The 1,844-nt window shown below is 33.7% G+C and overlaps 1 protein-coding gene across 1 annotated transcript; it reads right to left on the reverse strand.

Moving 5' to 3' along the window:
- Nucleotides 1-160: 160 nt before the first annotated feature.
- LOC109584292 (uncharacterized) lies at nt 161-1,411 on the reverse strand. Its single transcript, XM_019999973.1, has 4 exons — nt 1,305-1,411; nt 687-971; nt 324-395; nt 161-276 (listed from the first exon to the last, which is right to left on the reverse strand). Exons 1-4 carry the CDS (start codon nt 1,312-1,314, stop codon nt 161-163), a joined length of 483 nt encoding a protein of 160 aa, XP_019855532.1. The 5' UTR covers nt 1,315-1,411.
- Nucleotides 1,412-1,844: the final 433 nt, after the last annotated feature.

Raw genomic sequence — 1,844 nt, forward strand, 5'->3', positions numbered from 1 at the left:
CAGCTGTGCTGATAAAGATAAGTCAATTATGGTACTACTGCTATATGGATAACTGTATCTCCAACAATAAGGTTGTAAAGCTGAAAAACTTTTGAAGCTATACATTTTACTAACTATATAATTAGGATTTCACAAAAATATTAGCTTTATGATTAATAACTCAGTCATGAAAAAAATTCATTAAATTTATGAAATTATCAGCAATCAAATATGTTATAATAATATTAACATTACCTTTGTTTCCAGTGCCACTTGTTGTAGAGTCTATTTTTTGCCCTATAGATTAAAGTACAGGTAAATTTGCTGAATATAGTTCCTCGTACTTTTAGCTGGTTCCTTTCCTTCTGATGAATCTCCTTCTGATAAATCTCCTTTTTGTTTTAGTGCTAATAGTCCTAAAATAGAGTGAAGAGTTGAATATTTGAAATGGCATATATATTCTTCCAAGTAACAATTCATCACTTCAATTTCATTGTTACAATACTTTCACTTTTACCATTGCATCAACGTGCAAGCCGTGCATGCAAAAGATAAAAAATCATAAAAACTGCCGCCATCTTGAAGAATCCACCTGAATCCTACATATAGGCTACTGCTAATAATAATAATAACTAATATGCAATTATGCTTGGCTCAATGATGTTGTTATAATGAGAATAATGATGTGGTCCTTGTTATACACTTACTTATATAGTCAGCTTGAGCTTTACACTCATTCATTTTGTCAAGAGCATCAGCCAGTGTATTCAAAGATGGTTTACCAACATCATCAACACCATCAGCTCTGTTCAGCCACTTTACAAGACATTGCCTAAAACAACTGTTAACATCACCTCTTTGATTTGCGTCGATTGCAGCCAGTGTATTGTCACTCAGTCCAAGTTTGTCTCCTAATTCCCGCCATCTAGTTTTGTTAAATGCTGCCTTCTCTAACCAGTGTATCACATTGGTGAACTCTGCAATGTCCAGTACTAAAGTAATAAATTTAGTACAAACTTATTTAGCATGACAAGTGGTAGATAGGTCTATATAGGAATCAAACACACTTGTAAGCTACATAAAAAAACATTCACAGCAACTCTTAATGGTGTGCTATATCAGTGTAGGCACTCTTTGGAGTGTTCACTGATTGTTATAAACAATGCTTGCACATGGTTTTGTGTCTCATCAGCTCAAGTATATTATACTATTGTCACATCTTTTACATGAATTTGTTGCTGTCCTGATTACAGCAATAGTACAAAAAGCATCACACGAGTAGAATTATACAACCATCAACTATCTACATATAGTCAAGCACTTACTTTCTGACATGTTATTCAGTTGTAAAGAGAACAGTCAAAAAGGTTTAGAATGAAGCTCTGTTACTGAACACTGTCAACAACTTCTAATGTGAGCAGATAGACACTACTGGTATATATCCCTTACTATCTGATTGCTATCAAAACTGATAGCTTCCTGTGTTTAACTAACCTAACGAAGAGTTTAGTAGTATATGATTTACTCATTCACCTTTCCATACCTTGTGTACTGGAACAAACCTTATACTGCCCTTCCCCTATCCTGTTGTTACTTGAAATGATAGCAATTATTTACTAGCTCCTGGCACCTCTGCCAAAAGAATATGCCAATCATTTCAACTCATAATAATTACTTAAAATTGTAATATGCTATTATCATTATTAAAGGGTAATATTATAAAGGGTTTTTAATTTTTCAGGTATCCTATAATCTTCTGTTCCCTCCACAGCGTCTATCAAAGTCTACCATGTTCTACTAGTTGCATTATCTTCACCCTCTAGCCATGCTTCTATAGTCTTCATGCTTATAATTATGCATCGCCA

Source organism: Amphimedon queenslandica, unplaced genomic scaffold (genome assembly GCF_000090795.2).
Source record: "Amphimedon queenslandica unplaced genomic scaffold, v1.1 AMPQUscaffold_13224, whole genome shotgun sequence".
Taxonomy (NCBI): Eukaryota; Metazoa; Porifera; class Demospongiae; order Haplosclerida; family Niphatidae; genus Amphimedon; species Amphimedon queenslandica.

Coding starts and splice junctions, on each gene's coding strand:
- LOC109584292 (XM_019999973.1), bottom strand. Junction 396..686: donor AGCTCAAGCTGACTATATAA/GTAAGTGTATAA, acceptor ACTCTATTTTAG/GACTATTAGCACTAAAACAA. Junction 277..323: donor AGGAAAGGAACCAGCTAAAA/GTACGAGGAACT, acceptor TTTAATCTATAG/GGCAAAAAATAGACTCTACA.